Here is a 24,195-nt window from a genome sequence, read left to right as displayed (position 1 = left end):
ACACACACACACACACACACACAGACACACACAGACACACACACACACACACACACACACACACACACACACACACACACACACACACAAACACGATGAAAAAAATGAAATGTAAGTGAGAATGTGTGAGGTGCTGATGACCTGATGGCTTACAAAGCGATCAAATAGCGAAATGTTTTTGATATCTGATATCTGATCTCTCCAAAACCAACGAGGAGCCTAACCAACACAGGGCTAGGTTAGGTTGCTAATGCTAATGCTAACCGTCTGGCGGTCAAAGTCGACCGCACGTTAGCCTGACTACATAACGCGTAGGGCTACTTTTTCCATTAAAGAACCCCATTCCACTGGCCAGCAGAGAAACAGAGGCATCCAGCAAGGAAATTGGAATGGCAGTGGCTGAGGACACTCATCACCTAGCCTGCTTCTGTAGGCTGATGCCAGGTTTAAACAAGTCCTTAGAGGCACCTGAGGGATGGATGGAATCATTAGGAAGGTTATGGTGAAAGTGAGCCTACTGCTGGTATACCCATTGTTATGTCTGCTTGACCATAGTGATGTATGTACTACTACCACCAAGCTGGAGGGATCCAATTTCATATCCACTTCCTGGATTTGCTTAACTTTCTGTTGAGGTGATTCATATTATGCATACAATACTTTTCTATTGGGCTTTGTTAAAAGGTGCTGTACTTCAGAAGTAAAGGTCGAACAGACCTTTTCAAAGATTTAGCTCAACCAAAGAAATGTCCCATTCCACTCAGCCTCTCACAGGGAGGGAGTAACTGTTGCATTTCACGCACATGTGATTGGATTACACAAAGACCGACAGACAAAACCAATACAGAGCAACTATGGAGAAACGATGTCTATAACACAGGTAGTAAAGACGTCTTCTGAATATTATTCTGCAAATAAAACAAAAACTATGTTGGTTTTCAATCGTACGAAATATGAGTCAGGTATATTGTGATTATCGTGGTCTGTCTTCTCATTGTGATTGATCGGCTGACACGTAACTGAATTAGAGAATTAGAATGATTTCCTGGATCGATTGAGTCGTGGATAAATTGCTATATTCCATGTCATGGAGAAACATTACATTTGGTAACATTCGACCAGAATGGACCAGTGGAAGGTACATTAAGGAGGAGCTTTCAATGCCAGTAGAACAGGTGAGCGGTGAGGGGCTGAACGGTCTATATCAGAGGGACAGAAGGGAGGATGATGTATGTTGCCAGACGCAGAGGGAGATGTTTTTGACTGATAAATAGCTAAAATAGTTAAAAATATCTGTCTTTAAATAGATGGTTGGCATATTTTATAGGAAATACATTATTCTCATTCAGTCACACACACACACACACACACACACACACACACACACAGACACACACACACACACATACACACACGGTCTGCTATGCTGTCAATTAAATATTGTTGATGTGATATTAAAATCCAGACAAGCATTAAAGACGCTCTCGATATTCGCATCGGCGGTCAAAGGCTTTTGAGATGATATCATATTTCTCATTGATCCTTTAAGATTCTGCTCCTCAATATGGTATTATTAAATAAAATAATCACAGCCTATAAAACCTAAAGTCTGTATCTTTGTCCCAGAACAGACAAAAGAAAGCCTCAACACTGAATCATGGTTAAATCTTAACGATCAAACACACACACACACACACACACACACACACACACACACACACACACACACACACACACACACACACACACACACACACACACACACACACACACACCACCAAATAAGATCAATACAAAATAAACATGTACTTACACTCTCCCTACATGAGAGAAGACTGGTCACTCTAGAGATTTTTCTTCCTCTCTCCAGCAGACCAAGTGCTTGAGAAGCATAACACTCAAAGACACGCAGATTAAGTTGGAGCAACCGAAGGAAGGTCATCCATTCACAACTGAAACACCACTGGACCAGAAGCGACGTAAACGCTTTGACTGGTGGAGGGAGAGAGGGGAGAGAGGGAGAGGGGGAGAGAGAGTGAGCAAGTGAGAGAGAGAGAGAGAGAGAGAGAGAGAGGAGGGATTCCAATTGAGTGAATGTGGGTGGGAGTGAGACAGTAGACAAGAGAAGATGAGGGGTGGGGGGGGGGGGGGGGGGAGACGGGGACGGGGGGGGACGGGGGGGGACGTGGAGGAGAGGGTATTTAAAAAAAAAAAAGCCTAATCACACAGGAACCCTTATCAATCACAATCACATTCTGTGCAGATTTACAATTATTTGGGATTCTCCCAGATTGACATCATCAGTGAGTGCACGACCCAATAGCACCCAGCAGACTGTGTGATACCGATATACAGGGCAGGGCTCTTTATGTAATACCACAACACACAAATACCACTTTAAAGACTCCATTACAATGAATTAATCCTTAGGATAAGTTAACCATTAACCCTCAGAACCACAAAGAAGACGCAACAATCTATTTCCTCAATTGCCATATTATATTTAAGGGATAAGCATTTTGAAGGATGGAAACATGGAAATGTATCAGATCCAGATTCCACAATTACCTTAAAATCATTCCTTTTTATGCATGACTAAAATACTACAGAGATGGCATTTCACAGGTTTCATAAGGATGCGACTGGACACAGGGACACACTGCCACCTGCTGTCCATGTGAAGCAAAGCAAAGTAAACATTCATCAAGCCACATTACCAGTTAAAACAGCAGTGATCCCTGTAGTCATGCCTGACTTTAGTGGCTATTTGTTTTAGTTTTATATAACAGAGCGGGGATCAGAACCAGGACATGAACGGGATCGATCAGTGTGAACCAGAACATGTTAATTAAATAGAGAACGGTCAGTCTGAACCAGAATATGTTAATCAAATACAGAACAGGGATGGATCTGTCTGAACCAGAACATGTTAATCAAATAAAGAACGGGGATAGATTATTCTGAGTCTATAGGTCTGAACATGTCAACGGGAGGCCTGTGAAAGAGATAAGAGGAACAAGTGATGAAGGAGAAAACTGTAAACCCTATAAGGGTGGATGAAGATAGGATGAATTAGCCATTAGTCTTCATTCATTCACAATGCCACGCATCATTCAAACACACACAAACACCAATGGATTTGTAAAGTTACAACCAGCCCATTTAGTTGGTGGGGTTAGAAATTGTCTAAATATACAGTACCTTCATAGAGGAAAGGGAACCTGGAGCTTGTGTTGGTCTGACAAGGCATGTCCTATCTCTTTATCAAGATATGGGAAAGAAGGTAAGACATACCCAACACAAGCGAAGGTAGAGCCCAATGTAAAGTGAATGTCCTATATCTTCATCAAACTATGGGAAAGAAGATAAGATATATCCAGCACAAGTGTAGGTAGAGCCAAATGTAAAGTGAATGTCCTATCTCTTCATCAAACTATGGGAAAGAAGATAAGATATATCCAGCACAAGTGTAGGTAGAGCCCAATGTAAAGTGTGAACAACAAGAGCCTACATCTCATGGCATTTAAACCTGTTTTGAAATGAAAAGACACGGCTCTCTCTGCTATGGCCAATAGGGATGGATCAACAACACTGTTACAACATTATTGTGCATTCCAGAGGGCTCAGAACCACTGGCCCCACTGGCCCTGGCAGACCCCTGGCTGACTGGCTGACTGGCCATGTAAGGCCCCTGGCTAGCTGGCTGACTGACTGGCTGACTGGCCATGTCAGGCCCCTGACTGAATGGCTGACTGGCTGACTGGCCAAGTGGCCAATTAGACGGTCAGACGTGGCCAGCTAGGAAGGAGAAAAGGGACGAGATGTACTGTTTATGAGAGTAGGTACTACACCCATCTTGTTCACACAGTGAAATGAATGTATTGAAACTATTCCCCCTCTCTCCCTCTATCTCTCTGTCTATCTCTCGCTCTCACATTGGGAATTGAACTAGCACCTACCCTTCAGTTGTCAGAGCTACATAGAAAAAGCCCTATAGCGCGACAGAGGCCAGTAACATGATGATTGGGGAGCTAGTATTCCTCAATAGAGCGGGTAGATATTGTGAAATCAATATCTAAACCTCTACACTGTTCATGAAATTGAGATTTATTGTCCTGTGTTCACCCTAGTTTCTACACAGAGTCGACCACAGAGCCTTTTGTCTTGAAAGGAGCCTTCAGAATGTGATCTATAGCTCCTCTGAGCTAAACAAAACAAACACAAGTCAGGCTTACATGGAGGAAAGTCATGTACTAAACGCACACACATTTCAGAAAACAACCATTCAGATAGTTTGGATAACCAAACAATAGTCGCTCAACTCTTGCTTCATACAAATGCAATTACTTTCAGTCTAAATATAGTAAACTGAGTTCAAACACTGAAGGCCACCAAACAAATATAAATAGTTCCTCTAGAGCCCGCTCCTGCTCACAACGTGCAGGCCCATGGGCTGGGAGAGACCCCAGGTTAAACATCTACAAAAGAACACCAGTATGATGCACAGTTAACACATCAGTATGAACCAAATACAGAGTTAACACATCTTCTACACCCACCGAAGAGACCTCATTGCATATGTCCTCCACGGCTTCAAAGCATACACAGAGAGCACAGGCAGACATGTTATCCAACCACAGACTAAACAGACTCCCCGACTCCATTACCTGACTGGTCATTCATCATGCGGATGGCTTTAGCCTTGGCCAGCTCTAGGGCTGTGACCCATCTCTGGCGCTCCACCTCCGTGCTGGCCTTCAGGTGGTACGTGCGCCCCCCGCTGCTCAGCACGATGTTGCAGGCGTCCTCCGTGTCGATGTGCGCCGTGGCCAGGTTGATGGTCCCGCGACACGTGTGCGCCATCTCCGCCTGCGTCCTGCAAAACGCAGTAGGGCGTGTTTTAAACACACGTATGGCTGGGCTGCTGCGTGGGGGCTCTTTATTTAGGAGTCACGATGAACCTCCCATCCACGAACGAGCAGAACAAGCAGAGTATGATTCATAGGAACAGCCAGGCTCCGTGGTGGGTTACAGCTGGGGGTCCGCTCCACGCCACGTGGGGTTCACTCATTTTGCGATAATATGATCTTGGATTTATGTTCCAAAAACAAATAAATACAACTTGTCCATTATTGATACATTCTACCGATATGTTGGCTGCTGCATGTCATCTTTGCAGATCAGGAATCAGTTATTTAAAATGTGAGCAGACTAAATGGTCATAATGCACACAGCTGCACGCTATTAGCCTTCTTCTACCAGTCTCTTTGCAAGGTCTTTTTCAGTCCCAATCCCAAGAGAGACTGGCATTTAAGTTCTACTGCAGTAATACACCGCCTCATATGATAACGCGTCTCCAGTTATAACCCTCCTCCAGTCATAACCAGTTATAACCCTCCTCCAGTCATAACCAGTTATAACCCTCCTCCAGTTATAACCAGTTATAACCCTCCTCCGGTCATAACCAGTTATAACCCTCCTCCAGTTATAACCCTCCACCAGTTATAACCCATCATATCCACCTTTAACCAGTTATAACCCTCCTTGAGTTTTAACTAGTTATAACCAGTTATAATCCTCCTCCAGTTATAACCCTCCTCCAGTTATAACCCTCCTCCAGTTATAACCCTCCTCCAGTTATAACCAGTTGTAACCCTCCTCCAGTTATAACCCTCCTCCAGTTATAACCCTCCACCAGTTTTAACTAGTTATAACCAGTTATAATCCTCCTCCAGTTATAACCAGTTATAACCGTATTTAATATATATAACCCCTATTGTCGCCTTCGTCGACTCGACGACAGCGACTACGAATCCCAGGCCTCCTCCAGACTGGCTTGGTATCCAAATCCCTCTGCATTTTTACTCAATGCCTTGAAATGACTTTTGAGCAATACTTTCATCAGAGCAAAACTGTTGACTTGACAAAATACCTATATCATTCAAAGTATGAAAACAAAATCACACAGATATTGTTTTGCCCAGAATTCACAATCTGATGTATTTTGTGATTTCCTCATGAATCCCATGGGGCGGGCGTGAGCCTCAAGCTATCAGTTAACCAAATCTAACAGTCAGGACTCGATATACAAGTATCTCTTTTACTATTTAATCATTTAGAGGTTTTATCCAACAGTGAACCGTAGACCTACCCTGACCCTGACATGGCAAACCGTGGTTTCAGTGTAACTATTCAACCGAGTCACAGGAATTCATCGTATTACACATAAGAACCATTGTCTTTTGTGTTTGTGTGCTGTGCTCCCTGATACAAGGTTAAATTTGGCTAGCATTAAAGAAGGATTTGCTGACGTCAACAAACACCCAAACCGGTCTGTTCATCGATTTCTGGGAGCTTGCTGAGGCCAGCAGATCTATGAACGATGAACCAATCAGGGTATTGGTCCCAACCCACAAAAACTAGATTTGCTTCCGCGTATAAAGAATCTTATATTTGTACACATATACATGCAACTAATATGTGACAAATAGTAAAAGCAAACCAGAGGTGAGTGGAAAAGTGTGAAGACAAGGCCTTCAGTGGCTGCCCTAGCTACAGAGGACGGTAGGACCTGATGTAACGAAAGTGACCGAGGCATGCTCCAATATCACACTGTTACAAACACGCCATGTTGGAACAATGAGGGGCGGTTGGATTTATGTTGCTTAAAAAAACATGGTCAAATGATGTGCTTGGGGTGCATGTAACACGGACAGTGGGTATCCCAAGAGGCTGAAGAATGGGGTATATTTCACCCATTCATTTTTCAAAAGCCACAACGGCACAAGGTAAAGTGTGTAATGTGGATCAGACTGTGTGGCAGAATACCAACTGAATTTAAGCTTGTCACCTGCTGTATGCATTTTAAAGTTTTGAATATACCCCTCCATAGGGTAATGTAGTCCCTTTCGATTGCTTCAGAAAGAAATTAAATTATTTTTCGCCCAAAACTTCCCCAAAACCTGCTTTAATATACTGTCAGCTGACATTTGTCCATGTCTTTGTTATCTAGTCTGGTTTGTTTGTCCGAGTTCGTCATGGTAACGATGTAGCGTTATGGTAACGACTTAGCGACAGGTGAATTGCAATGCAAAAACCTTAGGTTAAATATGGTATTTTGTATACTTTGGTTAGTAGGAAGTTTTTTTAAAGGCGGTGTTGCTAGGGAGACAATCAAGCATGCCAATGACACTCCCATACAGACTTTATTTGTTTTCTTCCAGCCTTGACTCAATAAACCACACCACTATACTACTCTTACTACCATTGCCATCAAATACTGACTGAGTAAATCACAATCTTGCTACATTTTGGTCCTGCCCTAATATCCTTTTTTGCAAATGTGTATGTCATGGTATGCATGTCATTAAAAAGTCTAACAATAATCAAACCAAGCCCAGTGGTCTCCACAGGATCACAGCATTAGACTTAGCAACATAGAGCTCGGGTGCTACCTATGACCACTTCTATCCCCAAACTTGTAATGTCCTTCAGTTGACTCGTGCTCTGCTCTATTAGGTATCTGTGGGCTCCATGTTGTGTGATAAGAACGTTCCTCCATGGCCCAACAAGGCTAACTGTTACCCAGTGGCTAGTTGCAACCCATCTTGCCCTTTTAATATCTAACAGGGGGCAACAGATGTAAACTGGCCTCTTAGGCTAACTCTGGCTCACTTTCAGTTTGACTGTTGATTAGTGTGCAATGTCCCTGAAATACACCAATAAATAAATAAAATTAAATGAACTGTTATCTAGCAGCTAGCTGCAGATAACAAGGCCATTGTCTGCTGCTACGCCCCACAGCCAACAAACCAGACAATGGAGAGCAGCTGGAACAGAAACACGCCAGCGTGAGAGAGGTTTGAAATAGAGAGAGAGAGAGAGAGAGAGAGAGAGAGAGAGAGAGAGAGAGAGAGAGAGAGAGAGAGAGAGAGAGAGAGTTGGTTGAAGGTTGCTTATCCCTCAGTCTATTTCCAACAGTGTGTACAAGCATATTAGAACATACAATTTGTTTTAATTACATGCATTCTGTGACACCGACCTGAGTTACTGTAGGGACCATTATGAATAGATTATTCTAACGTCCAGGGATGTGGACTGTGAAGCCCTGAGACAGGTTCAAGTTTTAACGCTGAACAAAAAGAACAAAGATGATTTGACCACAGACAACATTTATAACAGCTAAATGTAACCATAATGACTCATACTGTGTGACGTCAACATTTTCCCAAGCTAACCTAATGGCTTACGTACAAAGAGGCTGGATGGTGTATCTCAGTCTGCAGGACCTCAGTTCCTCTAGTCCTCCATGCCCACATCGCCCTTCTAACGCATTCGGGACCCCTGGACCCATTATCATGATGGTTCATCCCTCGTTCTCAGAGGCTACACACTATGACAGCAGCATGGGCATTGTTTCAACCCTTATGCTTCAATATGAAATATACGCAGATTTTAGATATGTACTGTAAGGATAAAGCTCAGCAGTTTTGTTGGTTTCATAAATATTCTAGCTGATTTTATTCAATCAATCAGTTTCTGTTCTACATGAGGTGGATCTGGTGCCCATATGTAAGACTACTACTCTAGCAGCTACCCATGTAGCTCTTTGAAGCCAGATCTCTAGTCTAGACCCTGGGTCAATATAGTACATCATAGACAAATAAGTCATCATTTTTTACTGAATTGATTACTTGTCATTGTGGCTTTCAGCCTCCCACTCATCAGCTGTTATATTATGTCTACATTATGTGTGTTTCACTCAGTCCCCGGATCATTTGTTGTTAGGCACAGTCTGGTTCCACATGGGGCTTGTGGCCATCAACGGCTCCTGACCACTGGACTATACATTACTTACAGCTGATCTTTAGCAGACATGTTAAACCTCTTGTTTCCATTGCATTGTGTGCTGCTCTCCCAGCCATGCAGGGCAGCACACCAGCAGGGCCATGCATGGAGCAGCAGCATTGGGCCGTGACATCAGGGCTGGGCGGTGGCTCATTCATCTCTCTGCACCAGTAGCCGATGGCTTTACAATGTCCTCATGTATTTATAATAGTGTAGGATCAGATTCAATCAGCAGTTTTGCTTAAATAAATGCAATGAATGGCTCTATAGCTACAGAGCGTTTTGAGGGAAAACATCAGTATAGTTTATTATAGTTTGAAGAGTTTGTAACACTTCAACATACCCTATAAAATAATACAATTGACACAAAAACAATGAGAATACAATATATATAAAAAACAACAACTATTGTGTTGGTTCTTCCATAGGCAGAGGCGGGCCATAATGCTGATATATGATGACATGAGGTTTCACCCTCTAAACGATGCAGGTGTCCGTGCTATACCTCTCCCAGCCCTGGGAGCACGAGGATGATGAAGGCGAGGGATCCTGCAAGCAGTGTGCTAAGCCAGCCAATAATATTCCATCAATTTACCTGTTGCTTCCCTGCGCACACATCCTCATAAAACACAAATCCACCGAGCTGGAGCATGTAATGACAAAACAACAACAACAACAACAACAACAACAGCCCATCAACAGAGAGCACAGAGACAGAGGGTGACAGAGATTCAGAGAGAGAGTGAGAGAGCGTGAGACACAGAGTGACACAAATGTAGGAACACAAACACAGAGGACACATTAGCAAGCAGAAAGATGACACCTGCACAAAAAAGATGAAACAAGTCATGTCTAGGGGACAGGTAAAGTATGAGCTTAGTATTCAAGCTTAGAATGGTGCAGGAAAGAAGCATATGAGATAGAGAGAGCAAGAAAGAGAGTGAAAGAGAGAAAGAAAATAAGAGAGAGATAGAGAGAAATAAAATGAGAGCGAGCGAGCGAGCGAGCGAGCGAGCGGGAGAGAGAGAGAGAGAGAGAGAGAGAGAGAGAGAGAGAGAGAGGAAAAACTCAAAGGAGACAAGCAGTCCAAAGCAAAGATACGATATCTATAAGATATTGATTGCACTGAAACAAATTCTCTCACCTCACAGTCACCTTGAATAACCGCCCAACCCACCAAGACAGACACACGTGCACACAGACGTACACGCACACCGAGTGACCCAGTAATACTGAGGCCGGGGGGAGGGGGGGGGGGGGTTAACTTTCTACAGTTTAACTTTCTGAGCTTCTCTTCGATCTACTGCTCTGGTTAATCAGATAGGTCACGCTGTGTGGACCTGGGAGGACCGTCCCCATGGTTACGCCCAGGTAGCTTCAGGTACCGTGATTACCTTCAGGTACCGTACCGTAGTGATTGTTGAGCTGTTACATGAAGGATAGATGAGTCTAGGTATGCACACTTCTAAATGGTTACCTACATATTGGTAAGGGACTTGGGGGATGATGTTCAATGTAAATCATGAATATGTCTTGACCATTTCTCCCTGGCTGGCATAAGATGCAGAGTTGAGGCAGTGCCTTATTAACTAGCTTGATCTTAACACCTGGCCACACAGAGTGCTAGCATAGAAGTGCTAATTGTACGTGGGCTTAACCACTGCAGTGCACTGTTTGATGCTATCCAGTTAGCATACACGCTAGCGGGCGGAGAAAAATGTAATACACATTTATTTAATGAATGAAAGCCGGACCTTTCTAACTTTATTACACATGAATATGTTGTAAAGACCGCTGTTATAGAACGTAAGGCCTTAATGCCCTGTAATCTATCCCACTAACCAATGGGCTTTCCTTTGAGAGGTGAGACAAGATTCTGAGGGCATTCCACTTTTGAGGAAAAGTCAATTTGTTCAATTAAATTGTGTGGCGGGTGGAGGCTTTCCAACAGGACTCCCGTTCACTGGAGCTCGGTGATTTAGTGGGATAGGAAGGGTTCCAGACGAGGATACATTACAAGTTCTGGCAGTAGTACCAGGCGTTGTGGAGGAATTTAATTGCCCAATTGCATAAAATCTGTCAAATGAGGTTCATAGACATATTCTGTATAACATATATGGTATTTAGAACATTCGAGTTTAGAGTGCCACTACAAACCACAAAAGCTTTTAAATCCTTATTCTGTGGGAATTAAAGAGCAGATCTTCTCACAATTAATTTGGATTATCAAACATTTGTCTGTAAATAATATGCCTTTTGAATTAATGTTATTCCATTGATTATTTTATTTTTCAAAAGATAAAGTGAATCATCTGCCAGCCCATTAACAGCAGTCTTTGGGGGAAGCGGACCAATTGCAGCGCTGGCTCTCTGTAAACCCATTACCTTTTAACTGCTGAATGAGGAGTCCTGCTGCTATACCCCGCGGCCCGCTTCACGGCCCAGGGATCACAGCCCACAATCCCCCTGACCTTTTGGACAAACACTTAGTGGCCAGACCCTGGAGAGACTCTCTGATGTAACTGGGTATACTGCCAGTTGGTGAGGGTTTAATTAATGACTTTAATTTGCTAATGAGCAATCAGAAGTCTGGTGTGACGGATGACTTGTTATCATTATCACACATCGTTCAGCAGTGCAGTGATGTTAATGATCCAAATAACATATTTTCTGTTATAGTCGTTATTTGGACATAAGCCTACCTCATGTATTAAAAACTGTAGAAATTGAATTATTATTGTACTATCAGCTATTGAGTCTGTAAATGTATTCTGTTTGTATTCAGCTGCTAAAAGAGCATTATTACAAAGCGTTTGAATAGAGCGTCAAAGGGGGAAAGGCAACGGCATTCACGTGTTGTTTGTGGTCATTTTTAGCATTGTATTCATAGCATAATAAATGAAGAGCAACACAGACAACCACACTAAAACCTGATATGGACCTGCATGACCCGTACATGAACAGTTCCTCCTGACAGTTTAAAGGTTTAGAGGAGAGGAGATCCTGCTGTCACCATTCATGAAATTATTATCAGTAGAAACTTTCAGCTTTGTTATAATCTTAGAAGCATCTTTCAAGAGTCGAGACATTGTCAACTCAAGGCCCTTTATCTTTCTTCCTTTTGAAGTGCAGCAGATATAGGTCAACAGAAAAGTAACACGGCACACAGCCGTGGAGCGGGAGGGCCTGCAGACACCAGTGGCGGGAGCAGTGGGGACATTAGTCAGCTCTCCTTTGTGGGATCGGCCACGCTCCACCGGCTCCACCGGCTCCAGGCTCAGATGTCAACGGGCTACCTTTACATCTGGGACAGCAGTCACCTTACAACAGAATGGACTATTAATAGATGGTAGAAGCAACAGGCGGCTTTCCTTTCACTCTCCGGCCGGGAAGATGGAAGGGGGGGGGGGGGGAGCTCTGAGCTCCACTTCCAACTGAGGCAACGGAGTCTTTGTTAGTGAGAGAACAACCAGGTCCTTGTGGTGTATGCAGTGGTCCATCTGTGAACCAGGAGGGAGTGACGTGTTTGCCTATAGTAAACAATTGCTATGATAACGAATATCAATACCCTCTGACTAACACAGCGTTGATCCAGCTAATGAAAGGGTTACCCTATTAGGTTACACTGTGCCCATGGAAACACCCTTTGCAGGAAGCACCTCAGCCACAGGTGGTAAAAGGTCAGCCAATGTCTACCTGTCTCACAGGTGGCAATCGTGTGAGCCAGTGGAGAAAAAGGGGGCAAACATTACTTACTTGGAGATTATATTAGTTACAGTATAATAAAACGTATTGCCTCTCCTTTGATACACCTTGTCAGGAATTATTTCGCAATATACTGGATAACAAATGGCATTAAAGTATAATGGCTCCTGAAGTGCCTGCTTAAATTAAACTATTTGCATTCATAAAAACGATTACCAATCTTATGTTTTCCAATTATTACAGAATAATTCTGTATGAATGTATCCTATGGCTTCACTTAAGTAGTAGGAGGAGCAGCTACTATGGCTTCAGCTAAATAGTAGGAGGAGCAAACTACTATGGATTCACTTAATTAGTAGGAGGAGCTACTATGGATTCACCTTAGTTTAAGGACGAGCTACTATGGATTCACCTTAGTTTAAGGAGGAGCTACTATGGATTCACCTTAGTTTAAGGAGGAGCTACTATGGCTTCACCTTAGCTTAAGGAGGAGCTACTATGGTGTCACCTTAGTTTAAGGAGGAGCTACTATGGCTTCACCTTAGTTTAAGGAGGAGCTACTATGGCTTCACCTAAGTTTAAGGAGGAGCTAGCTACTATGGCTTTACCTTATTGTAGGAGGAGCTAGCTACTATAGTTGTAGTATAGTATAGTGCTACTTTAATTTCACTTGTGTTGACACCACAATAGGTTTTGTCAATTGTCAAGTAAGAATTTGATTAGATCTGAAAATGATGTGCATTGTCCTAAAGTACCGTTGTCCTGAGATTACGATGCATTAATCGCTCTGATCCATGACTCCCTCTGCCTTTGCTTTGACAACTAGCCTAGCGAGCTAACCGGGGAGATAGCCGGGAGCCAGATGAGCCAGCAGCTGTACTACACAACACCACTCGCCGCGTCCGGCGTTTATCGTGGCAAATCCGGCATAACGGTTGTGGCTGTGGATAGCGTACCTGTAGTAGGACAGCAGCCCGTTGCTCAGGACAAACCACCGCCGCTGGTAGCCCTTCAGGTAGTTGGTCCATTTAAAAAGCCATCCTTTGTAGGTGTCCGACCCGGGAGCCGGGGCCGCGGCAGAGGTGGATGCCGAGCCCTTCCCCTGGTCGCTCATCCTCCGCCGCCCGCCGGACGCTCTGGATCCACGGAGGAGAGGAGGTCTGTACCTTCACCACAGTAGGTCCTCCACATCGAAGGGCTGTGACGGAGGAAGGTGCGGTCCGGGCGGAACTCACATCGGACGCCTCTTTCACATGACAGTGGAATGGACACCGGGGGAAGAAGGAGAAACGATGCCAAGACACTTTGCTGATGCGGACTGCAGAGGATCCGACTTGTACCACGTGACGTTGTTATCACAAAAAAATCCTAAACATTTGACATGTGACGTGGCTCGGGATACTGACATGTAACTGTGGAAACGGTGACATCCGCGATGATGTATTGGGATGGCTCTTTGAATGGCTCACTCACACAGTCGCATGCAAGGGCACACCCCCAAATAGACTTTTATACATAGGTCTACACACACACACACACACACACACACACACACACACACACACACACACACCATACACACACAGACTCATAAATAGTTCCACAAACACACATATATCGGATATAAATATATATATATTTATGAGTCTATATGTGTGTATATATATATATATATATATATATATATATATATATCTACACACACACACACATAAAAAGGTACACACACACACACACACACACACACACACACACACATAAAAAGGTACACACACACACACACACACACATATAGACGCATACATAGGTCCACACACACAGAAACACACACGTATATATATTTATTTATACTCATAAATAGGTCTAGGTCTTTTGACCCATTTATTTGACTCAATTAACGGCCACGAGGTGGCGACATTGTCAAAAATATGGAGTTTGCCAAGAAGGAAAAAGGAATTGCACATGACTTATGAGTGATTATGTTAAAAGGCTTTTAATAAACAAATTGTCAAGAAAAAAATACCAGCACAGTACTAACACAGTAAAAATAAATACTAGCAATTTTTTGGATAAAAAAACGGTAGCCCTTTTATATTTGAAGACTTTCACACGGTCAAAACACTGACACCTCATGCTACACGTGGTTGCTCTCTGTTTTTATCTCTGCTACATATCTCTTCTTTTGTTGCTAGATAACTCATGTTTCTTTTTGAGTGAAATCTGCTCTTACGTGCCCGGTTTTCATCACAACCACACCATTCATGTATAACATCTCCAAACATGTATTAGTAAATGAAACAACAACACGTCTTCATCAGTGCACTTTGACCTTGACCCGTCGGCTCTAAAGCATGCAAATCAAGGATCCTACGGGTCTTATGTACAGGAGTGAGCCTTCTCTCTCATCCAATGGGGAGTCACACCCCGCTGCTACTCGCCTCGATGGAGGGGCGATGTCATGAGACTTAGAGGGGATGGACCAGGGGATAGATGGTGTCTCCAGGCTGACAGCAGAGGGGATGGACCAGGGGATAGATGGTGTCTCCAGGCTGACAGCAGAGGGGATGGACCAGGGGATAGATGGTGTCTCCAGGCTGACAGCAGAGGGGATGGACCAGGGGATAGATGGTGTCTCTCCAGGCTGACAGCAGAGGTGATGGATCAGGGGATAGATGGTGTCTCCAGGCTGACAGCAGAGGTGATGGACCAGGGGATAGATGGTGTCTCCAGGCTGACAGCAGAGGTGATGGATCAGGGGATAGATGGTGTCTCCAGGCTGACAGCAGAGGGGATGGACCAGGGGATAGATGGTGTCTCCAGGCTGGACAGCAAAGTGTTTGATAAGCTAAAATCGACAAATGACAGCGTCTACTCTATCTAGTTCTACTCTTTTTTCAGTCAGAAAGTCTTAACTGAACAACAGCACAACATCTGAGCTCCGGATCATGTGTTATCTCCTGGTCCATCTAGCCATGTGGTGGTGTATCCTTCTCCATCCCTCCATGTGGTGGTGTCTCCTGGTCCATCCCTCCATGTGGTGGTGTCTCCTGGTCCTTCCCTCCATGTGGTGGTGTCTCCTGGTCCATCCCTCCATGTGGTGGTGTCTCCTGGTCCATCCCTCCATGTGGTGGTGTCTCCTGGTCATCCCTCCATGTGGTGGTGTCTCCTGGTCATCCCTCCATGTGGTGGTGTCTCCTGGTCATCCCTCCATGTGGTGTCTCCTGGTCATCCCCCCATGTGGTGTCTCCTGGTCCATCCCTCTATGTGGTGTCTCCTGGTCCATCCCCCCATGTGGTGGTGTCTCCTGGTCATCCCTCCATGTGGTGTCTCCTGGTCATCCCTCCATGTGGTGGTGTCTCCTGGTCCATCCCTCCATGTGGTGGTGTCTCCTGGTCCATCCCTCTATGTGGTGGTGTCTCCTGGTCATCCCTCCATGTGGTGGTGTCTCCTGGTCCATCCCTCTATGTGGTGTCTCCTGGTCCATCCATTCATGTGGTGGTGTCTCCTGGTCATCCCTCCATGTGGTGTCTCCTGGTCATCCCTCCATGTGGTGTCTCCTGGTCATCCCTCCATGTGGTGGTGTCTCCTGGTCCATCCCTCTATGTGGTGGTGTCTCCTGGTCCATCCATCCATGTGGTGGTGTCTCCTGGTCATCCATTCATGTGGTGTCTCCTGGTACCTTCCCTCCATGTGCTGTGTGGACCTCTCCCTCCCAACACTGCTGGAGAGACACGTGTAGGCTAGGCTGAAGTCAGTCTGGTCGACCCGACTGAACTACTGACAAATGCATTTGGAACGGAAGACTTTATAATATTGCTGCTTCTTCCTTGCTCAAAAACATAGAATCCGACCATACATTTAAACGTGGACCTGGTGCAGTTGGGGATGCTTGGAAGCATAGCGGCATCTGCCTGGAACGCAGTCACTGGCTGATAATGGGAAAAATGTTACGGAGGTGTTCAGGAAGGATCATCCAGCCATCTCTCTTCTATCTCTTCCATGAGGATATTTGGCAGAATCAGAATTTCCCACATTGGGTCTTTGATGTCCTACGGTCTTTTAACCCCATTAGGAAAGAGAAAAGGGTTTGTTAAAGTAGGAAACTCCCGGGTTCACTACCCCGATGTCTGCTCCACCCCCAGCATCACCTCTGCTCCAGAGGAGGAGCCGGAGCAGGGAGCTGGTGAGGAAGCTAGGATAGAGGAGGAGGAGTTTGGAGGACTTGCCTCACGCGGGCGTCACATGAGCGTGCAGCGGTTCCTCTGCAGCGCCCCCTGCAGGCGGATGGAGGTGTGGTTCTGCCGCATGCCGCGGGCCACGGCGCTGCCGAGCAGCTCTTTGAACAGCAGCACCACGTGCCAGTTGAACTTGGCCGAGCACTCCACGTAGCCGCACTTCCACGTCTTCTTCACCAGCACGGAGACGGCGCGGCGCGGGGTGAAGCGCTGCCTCTGGAGGTCCCGCTTGCTGCCCACCACCAGGATGGGGACCTCACTGCTGCTGCTACTGCTGCTGCTGCCCTCTCTGAGTGGTGGTGGGGGGGGGAGGAGGAGCAAAGAGGAGGAGATGGTGGGAGATGGAGTAGGATGAGGAGGAGGTGGGGAGGAGGAGGAGATGGATGCGTTGAGGAGGAGAGGAAGTGAGGAGGGGGAGGTGGTGGTAAGAAGTGGGAGTTGGTGAAGTGGAGGAGAGGATGGTTATAAAAGGAGTGATGTAAAAAAAAAGTGAGAGGGAGAGGAGGGAATGAGGAACAAAATAAGGGAGAGATGAGAAATAACGACAGAAGATAGTAATAAAGTGAGTCATACATTCTGAGCTATTACAGTGCTTCCTCTTCTCAACTTTGCGGTCTAAAAACGTGGAGGTGGACTGCAGCAGCGTCCCACCGTCCGCTCCTGTGAGCGGCAACATGGTGACCTCATCGCCAGCACAGCGCTGTCGACACACTGGAGCCTGGAGCACACCTTGTATCATCATCACGGCATTGCACTCAATATCTTACATGTGCACGTGTGCCTGCCTGTTCCTGTGTGCGCGCCTGTGCATGTGTGCGTGCCTGTGCACGTGTGTCTGCCTGTGCACGAGGGTCCCAGGTTCTAAACACAGCTGTAGCGTAGAAGACTATAAATAGAAGTGTTTTAATTAACAAGTGCAACACGCCGTGCAGGGATTGGTCCTCGTGACCTCCTGAGCCCAGAGCAAGGGAACCTGGCGCAGGTGCATGGGGCACAGGCTTTACTGTGTGTGTCTGTTGTGTGTGACGTGTGTTTTTTGATTGTGTGTTGTAGTGTGTGAAGTGTGTTTTCTAGTGTGTGTGTGTGTGTATGGTGTGTTGCGGGGTTTTTAGTATGTGTGTGTGTGTGTGTGTGTGTGTGTGTGTGTGTGTGTGTGTGTGTGTGTGTGTGAGTGTGTGTGTGTGTGTGTGTGTGTGCGTGTGTGTGTGTGAGTGCATACTGTGGGTGTAGTGTGTGACGGGTGGTTTTCCTTTGTCCTGAGCAGACCAGATGTCTGAACCACTGAGTCGCGTCAGCATGTTAGAGACACCTTCCCAGCTGAGAATGAGACCACTTCAACAGGTCTTTAGCTTGTGATTATCTGATATTATTTTGGAACGTTACATCAATTTCTGCTGCACAACAGTGTGTGTTTGGTCTCTATTGGCATCTCCATGACATACAGTGGAGTTTGGGCAGGGTGTTCCTCTCATAAAGTGCATCATCAGCCCAGTCCAGAACAGCCGCTGATGGGTTCTGTGGATTGATTCTGGCCGTGGTTTGCAGCGTTCCAGCTGACAGAGCATTTAAAATAGCAGACTAGTTCTTTGTCGTTGAGATCCACTTAACACTGAGGGGACACTAACCTAATGGTTTTCAGCAGCACGTTTGAACTGATTAAATCCTCGGGGCTTCTTTCAATTTAAAGGATGAGCAATTATTATGGGTGTCTGTTTTTCAATGCCTAAAGCTACACAAGCAGAAAGAATGACATGTTCAGTTAATTTATGTAACCAAAGGCTTTTCTGTATTCATTACTGCCAAATCAATTACCGCCTCTATATTCATCATATTCATCAGCGTAACCAAAGAAAGCTTTTCTCAGATGATTAGCCTGTCCTAACAAACTTCTTTATCATTTTCCAAACTTAAAGGCATTACTGAATATCACCATTCTTTCTTCCTTCACCCTTTTCCCTTCCATATCACTAGGCTTGTAACTATCAAGAATAAGATGCACAAATAATAGTTATTTTTCCATCTGTACGAACATTTTACCCGAAAAGCACTACTTCTTAGCTATGTTGTAAGTTGGCTAAGCTAAGCTACGGTGAGCGAATCCAAAGGTAATGTCAACATGCTGCCTGGGGATGACTTGTACTATTATTATACACCAATGTAAATATATTATAATAATATATATCATATATATATATATATATATATATATATATATATATATATATATATATATATATATATATATTTTAGATGTATAACTAGATTAAGTATATGAAAAAGGTGATTCAACGGCAAACATAAATACTGTTTCTTTCTCAAACGTATTTGTGACACACTTGACACAAACCTATTGGGCCTCCAGTACTGTTCAATGTTTGTGTGTGTGTGTGTGTGTGTGTGTGTGTGTGTGTGTGTGTGTGTGTGTGTGTGTGTGTGTGTGTGTGTGTGTGTGTGTGTGTGTGTGTGTCAGCCACACATACCATCCAGTACACATACAGTCAGACACCATTTCAACCTTCAAGTCACAACTCAAAACTCACTTGTTCAAGCTCGCACACAACGTCTAACTGATCACTGTTTTGATTGTTTTTGTTTTATTTATTTCTTATTGCTTATGTTTATTTATTTATTTATTTATTTTTTTCCACAATGTCTTGCTTTTTAAAAAATGTATGATGACTATATGCTCTGTAAGGTGACCTTGGGTGTCTTGAAAGGCGCCTCTAAATTAAATGTATTATTATTATTATTATTATTATTATTATTATTATTATCCAAGGAAGGAAGGAAGTGAAACCCTTTTGGTTAATCATATTATCGGTCAGGCATCTACCTATAGACCCCGCCCTCTTCTCGTCTGCATAATGCCACCTATGCCTCTGTTTGTATTCCCATCTATCATTGACCTCCATGCATAAACATTCACCTTGTTTTGTGAACCCGTGTTCATGACCCTCATTACGCTTCAACATGCAGGTCATCAATCCCCAAACTAAACCCCATGATAACGGCTTGCCCCTCCAATCCCTCCCTGCTCCATTCCTCCTTCCATCAATTCATCACCTCTGTGTTTTGTCCTACAGTGATCACACACCACGACCATTTTCATTTCCACAAAGCCTTCACCAAGCCCCCCACACACACACAAACACACACACACACACACACACACACACACACACACACACACACACACACACACACACACACACACACACACACACACACACACACACACACACACACACATTCTGTTTGTGATGAAGGACATGGCTTCAGAATCTCCTAGAGCCCCCTGTTGATCTGTGGTTGTTCCTGCATAATGATGGAAATCATACCTCAAGAGAGGCCTTTGCGATGGATGAAGTAGACTCAGTTTATCAACACTGGATCAGTATGCTAATGTATGCAGGTAGGGTGGCCATGTTTAACAACGAGAAGGGCCTTCTCCATGTTTACCTATGAGAAGAGCCTTCTCCATCTTTACTATGAGAAGAGCCTTCTCCATGTTTACCTATGAGAAGAGTCCTTTCCCTGTTTAACTATTAGAGGAGCCTTCTCCATGTTTAAAAATGAGACAAGCCTTCTCCATGCATAACTATGAGAACAGCCTTCTCCACTATGAGAAGAGCCTTCTCCCTGTTCAAATATGAGAAGAGCCTTCTCCATGTTTAACTATGAGAAGAGCCTTCTCCATGTACAACTATGAGAAGAGCCTTCTCCATGTTTAAATAGGAGAAGAGCCTTCTTCCTCTTCCTGTTCTTCTCCCTGCACCACATGACCAGACATATCAGGTGTGTGTGACGCTCATCAAAGCATCGGTCAAAATGTCCCCTCATTACATTGTCAGCATGGGGGGACAGACCCGATCTACTTTATCTCAACGGTAATCAGAGACGTCAGAGAGGTCACTGGTTAAATGGTGGAGTGTGTGTGGAGCTGAGGTTATTAACATACACACCCACACACACACAGAGGAAGATGGAGGACGGGGGGGCAGAAGTCCCTGTGGCGGTGTACCTGTTCTCCACGATCTGCTGCCGGATCATCTTGACGTACTCAAAGCTGTCCACGCAGCAGATGTCGTAGACCAGGATGTAGGCGTTGGCGTTCCGGACGCCTCGGCACCGCAGGTCCAGCCACTCCTACAGGGAGCAACAGAAACAACCAATCACTGATGAGCTCGCCGCCCAGGCACATGGCCCTGCTAACGCACGGCTCATGTGACCTCTACATGGTGTGTTCAGAACAAAAACATATATATATCTTAAAGCCTGCGCCGCAATAAGACATTTTTACACTGCCGGTATATTCCGCCTTGTCCACGGGCAGGCTTTCTTGGTTCACTCGAGTAGGTGACACGCATGCAAGAATGAGTAGAGGACATCTGAGTGTAGGCTAGAAACGCGATTAACTATTTACAAGTGCAAAACGCCAATATATTCTTTATTTTGCTGTGCTGCTTTCTCGTAAAACGCACAATGTTTCCCTGTCTTCGTAAATGCGGCTGCATCACCTGCTCTGCCATGATGCTCAGCAGCTCGCGGATTTCAGCGTCTCTCATGTTAGAACTGCTCATGTTGATGTCGCTGCGTTGTCTCTGTTGTGGGCTAGAGACAACGCAGCAACACCTCTATCCACGTCCCGCCCCTGGTACCGCAATGCCGTCTAACAGCATTTGCATGAAAATAAACCCCCCAAAATGTGTATGGTTCGAGAGGGTAAATTAGGGTGCAAAATCAAGCCGGTATATAACCTCGTCAGTGTAGGCACGCAGACCATGCCCGGGAAAAAGCGGGTTTAAGACGGGCATATTTGGCAATGTAAAAAGGACTATAGACTCATCTGTCCCTCCGTGGAACTTCTCAGCCTCTTGAGGGAAGTGTTTGAGCTGGCAGAGAGTGAGGTGTGTATGAACCCATAAAACACGGACACTGCTCTGCTTACATTATGCAAGAGTCCTGCTCTACATCACCACAGATACCAACAGCCCATGAGTGATTGCAATCCATAATAACACTTCAACAGAAACCTAAAGCCTTGGCTTTAGTCTTTATGCAGTCAAGTGTTTCAGTGTTTCACATGTACACTCACACACACACATATACACACACACACACACACACACACACACACACACACACACAAACACACACACACACACACACACACACACACACACACACACACACACACACACACACACACACACACACACACACACACACACAATCTAGTAAGCAATACACACAGAGGCAAGCAAACAGAATTTAATCCCCCCCCAAAACACAAACACACATCGATACCAACACACACACAAAACAACACCATCCCTTAGAAGGCGAGACGGAGCTTCATGGTTCATTGTCATGATGTATTTTGAACAGAGCAGCATGCTGCTATCCGTGTAACGTTAACACTGTGCCTTACTCACTGTGCTCCCCCCATGAAGAGGTTCTGACCTTTGGCCTCCATCACATGACCTTGAGCACGTAATGAATGTCAGAGTGGTTTAACAAGACGGGTGGGGGTAGGGTCAGGCTGGGGGGGCTACCAGAATGCAATAAGTAGAAGAAAAACACCAGCTCTAGTAAGAGGGTGTAGTAAACTATAAGAGAGAGGCAGAGGCGTAATGGAGTCCGATCCAAACAGAATGTTATGCAGAAGACGCCGTGCTGGAGGCGGTCCTCCTGTAGGGGGTGGTCTTTAGGGGCAGCCTCACTTCTGCAGTTGGGACATTTACAAGTCGGGATCCCTCTTAAGTGCAAGTCTCCATTCCCAGAATGCCCCATACAATAAGTATGCAACAGATGCATACCTATTTTCACCCTATTTGACCGAATAGAGATGGTCTGCGAGGTTCTGTATGCAAATGAGCGGTCCCATCGAACATATGTCCGCTTGTTTACAAGACCTATACAACTGAACATCAATCTGGCTTCTTTAAATAAGAAAAATTATTGAAGCACTATGAAATATTTGAACACAGACATGGAACATTACTAGGCCTTGGGCCTATATCTTCAAATACAAAGACACTTTGTTAAATAGGCAAAATAACATAGGACAAAACAAAAGTACATTCTTCACTGGTTTGAACAATCATTTTTAAATCAGTAATAGTAGTAGAATTTTACAGCTAGAGAAGGTTTGTAGAAATCATTACTGTACTTTCTAGTGAAATCAACAAAGTAACGAAGGTGAGAACGTCGTGCAGGTAAAGCATTAAAAAATAAAAATGTAATAATATATTAAAAAAAAAATATTATACAATGGGCAGGGCAAATCTTATCTAATCGGGCCCCAATTGAGCAGCTATGATCTATACTATATATATAAATATGTAAATATATCTATCTAACTATACAGGAATAGGGGAGGAGTTCCTGAGAAAGCCGGCACGGCGCAAGTCTGATTTTGACTTAAGTTCTATTCAGAGTAAAGTATGTACTTTAGATAGAACATTAATTAAAATAAGTAGAAAGCACAGGAACAAAAGCATGCAGTAGATAAAACATAGACCCTGGTAGCTTCATATAGAAGCAGAGACTCAGTAAGGATCCAAGATTTTGAACGTTGTCTTTCGGTAATATAGGGGGAGGGGGCTTATATACTATAAGGTAAGGTAAAAAAAAAAATATATAGGCCTATATATTTTCTGGAACTGTTGGAAAGACGTCAAGGTTGGTCAAGCAGGGAGGGAAACACATGCAGGGAACACAGCGAATAAGACACTGAAATTATGTGCATATTACCAGAGAAAGGTAGGGGGAATGTCAGTTCTGATTAGGGAGCGAATATATCTCAGTATAAACAGTAATCCAGCAACACCACGATGTGGGCTTTTAAACATTCCACCACACACACAGATACGCAAGGAAATATGGGCACACACACATACACACACACACACACACACACACACACACACACACACACACACACACACACACACACACACACACACACACACACACACTCACAGCTATAGTGTCCTTGGTTCTGTACGATACTGTGAGCTAATGCCCCTCCCCAGGACCGCAATGTCAGTGCAGCACCTCGTCGGGCCTGCTCTCAAGGTGTTCAGAGTCAGACACACACCCCGTCAGCCTATAAATAAAAGATAGCGTCCTCATATGGGCCCTCGGCGTTACCTCGTGTTCACTGAGGAAGAGGGGCCTTAGACAGACCGACCGAGACGATAAGCGTAGAGAAGAACAACAGAGGGTTCATAGAGGAGCAGGGCTTGGTTTATCTGGTCACCAGTTGGACACTAAACTGGCGTCTCTGAAGCGTGGGGGAGGGGCTGGAAAGGCGCGTCCTCAGCTGTTTGCTCCTCCGCCAATCAATTGAACACATCGCATAAAAAAGAAAAAAGAACGTGTGTCTATTTTTGAGTGTGAAATC

At 44.7% G+C, this 24,195-nt stretch overlaps 2 protein-coding genes across 4 annotated transcripts in view; both read right to left on the bottom strand.

Annotated features, from left to right (window-relative positions):
* Positions 1-13,996, bottom strand: part of osbp2b (oxysterol binding protein 2b) — a 45,068-nt gene extending 31,072 nt beyond the window's left edge. Inside the window, exons 1-2 of one of the 3 annotated variants that reach the window (XM_030358463.1) lie at positions 13,509-13,996; positions 4,668-4,876 (exon numbers count right to left, since the gene is read on the bottom strand). In XM_030358463.1, the coding sequence (XP_030214323.1) occupies positions 4,668-4,876; positions 13,509-13,666 (367 nt within the window). In that variant the 5' untranslated portion in view covers positions 13,667-13,996. Of the gene's footprint in view, positions 1-1,813; positions 1,983-4,667; positions 4,877-13,508 lie in introns of those variants that run through there. The other 2 variants (XM_030358464.1, XM_030358467.1) reach the window with 2 other exon arrangements.
* Positions 13,997-14,526: 530 nt separating this feature from the next.
* Positions 14,527-24,195, bottom strand: part of rasl10a (RAS-like, family 10, member A) — a 14,824-nt gene continuing 5,155 nt past the window's right edge. The window contains exons 2-3 of the mRNA XM_030359402.1: positions 20,809-20,933; positions 14,527-17,076 (exon numbers count right to left, since the gene is read on the bottom strand). Of these exons, the coding sequence (XP_030215262.1) occupies positions 16,791-17,076; positions 20,809-20,933 (411 nt within the window). The 3' untranslated portion in view covers positions 14,527-16,790. The remainder of the gene's footprint in view (positions 17,077-20,808; positions 20,934-24,195) is intronic.

Source organism: Gadus morhua, chromosome 6 (genome assembly GCF_902167405.1).
Source record: "Gadus morhua chromosome 6, gadMor3.0, whole genome shotgun sequence".
Taxonomy (NCBI): domain Eukaryota; kingdom Metazoa; phylum Chordata; class Actinopteri; order Gadiformes; family Gadidae; genus Gadus; species Gadus morhua.
This window is presented reverse-complemented; position numbering and strand designations above follow the sequence as displayed.